Source organism: Geospiza fortis, unplaced genomic scaffold (genome assembly GCF_000277835.1).
Source record: "Geospiza fortis unplaced genomic scaffold, GeoFor_1.0 scaffold509, whole genome shotgun sequence".
Lineage (NCBI taxonomy): Eukaryota > Metazoa > Chordata > Aves > Passeriformes > Thraupidae > Geospiza > Geospiza fortis.
This window is the reverse complement of record NW_005054666.1, coordinates 183,325-183,922: the sequence shown is the minus strand read 5'-3', so window position 1 is coordinate 183,922 and position 598 is coordinate 183,325. Positions and strand designations below refer to the sequence as shown.

General features: G+C 67.6%; 1 protein-coding gene across 1 annotated transcript in view; it reads right to left on the bottom strand.

Annotated features, from left to right (window-relative positions):
* Positions 1-260: 260 nt before the first annotated feature.
* The window catches only part of SCARA5 (scavenger receptor class A member 5), a 27,587-nt gene continuing 27,249 nt past the window's right edge, over positions 261-598 (bottom strand). Inside the window, exons 7-8 of the mRNA XM_031065018.1 lie at positions 543-575; positions 261-328 (exon numbers count right to left, since the gene is read on the bottom strand). Coding sequence (XP_030920878.1) covers positions 261-328; positions 543-575 — 101 coding nt within the window. The remainder of the gene's footprint in view (positions 329-542; positions 576-598) is intronic.

Genomic DNA, 598 nt, shown 5'->3' with positions numbered 1-598 from the left:
GGGGGGATGGGGGACGGGCGCCGGTCCCCCAGCCGCACCGAGCCCTCGGACGGAGCTGGGGGATGGCAGGGGGACATGGGGACACCAGGGGGACATGGGGACACCAGGGGGGACATGGGGATGCCAGGAGGGACATGGGGACAGGAGCCGTTCACCAGCCACACCGAGCCCTCCGACGGAGCTGGGGGATGGCAGGGGGACATGGGGACACCAGCGGGGACATGGGGACAGCAGACATGGGGACAGCAGACATGGGGACATCAGACATGGGGACAGCAGACATGGGGACAGGAGCCGTTCACCAGCCGCACCGAGCCCTCGGACGGAACTGGGGGATGGCAGGGGGACATGGGGACATCGGACATGGGGACAGCAAACGTGGGGACACCAGGATGGACATGGGGACACCAGGGGGGACATGGGGACGCCAAGAGGGACATGGGGACACCAGGGGGGACATGGGGACACCAGGAGGGACATGGGGACACCAGACATGGGGACATCAGGGGGGACATGGGGACACCAGACATGGGGACAGGAGCCATTCACCAGCCGCACCGAGCCCTCTGACGGAACTGGGGGACACCGGGGGGGAAAT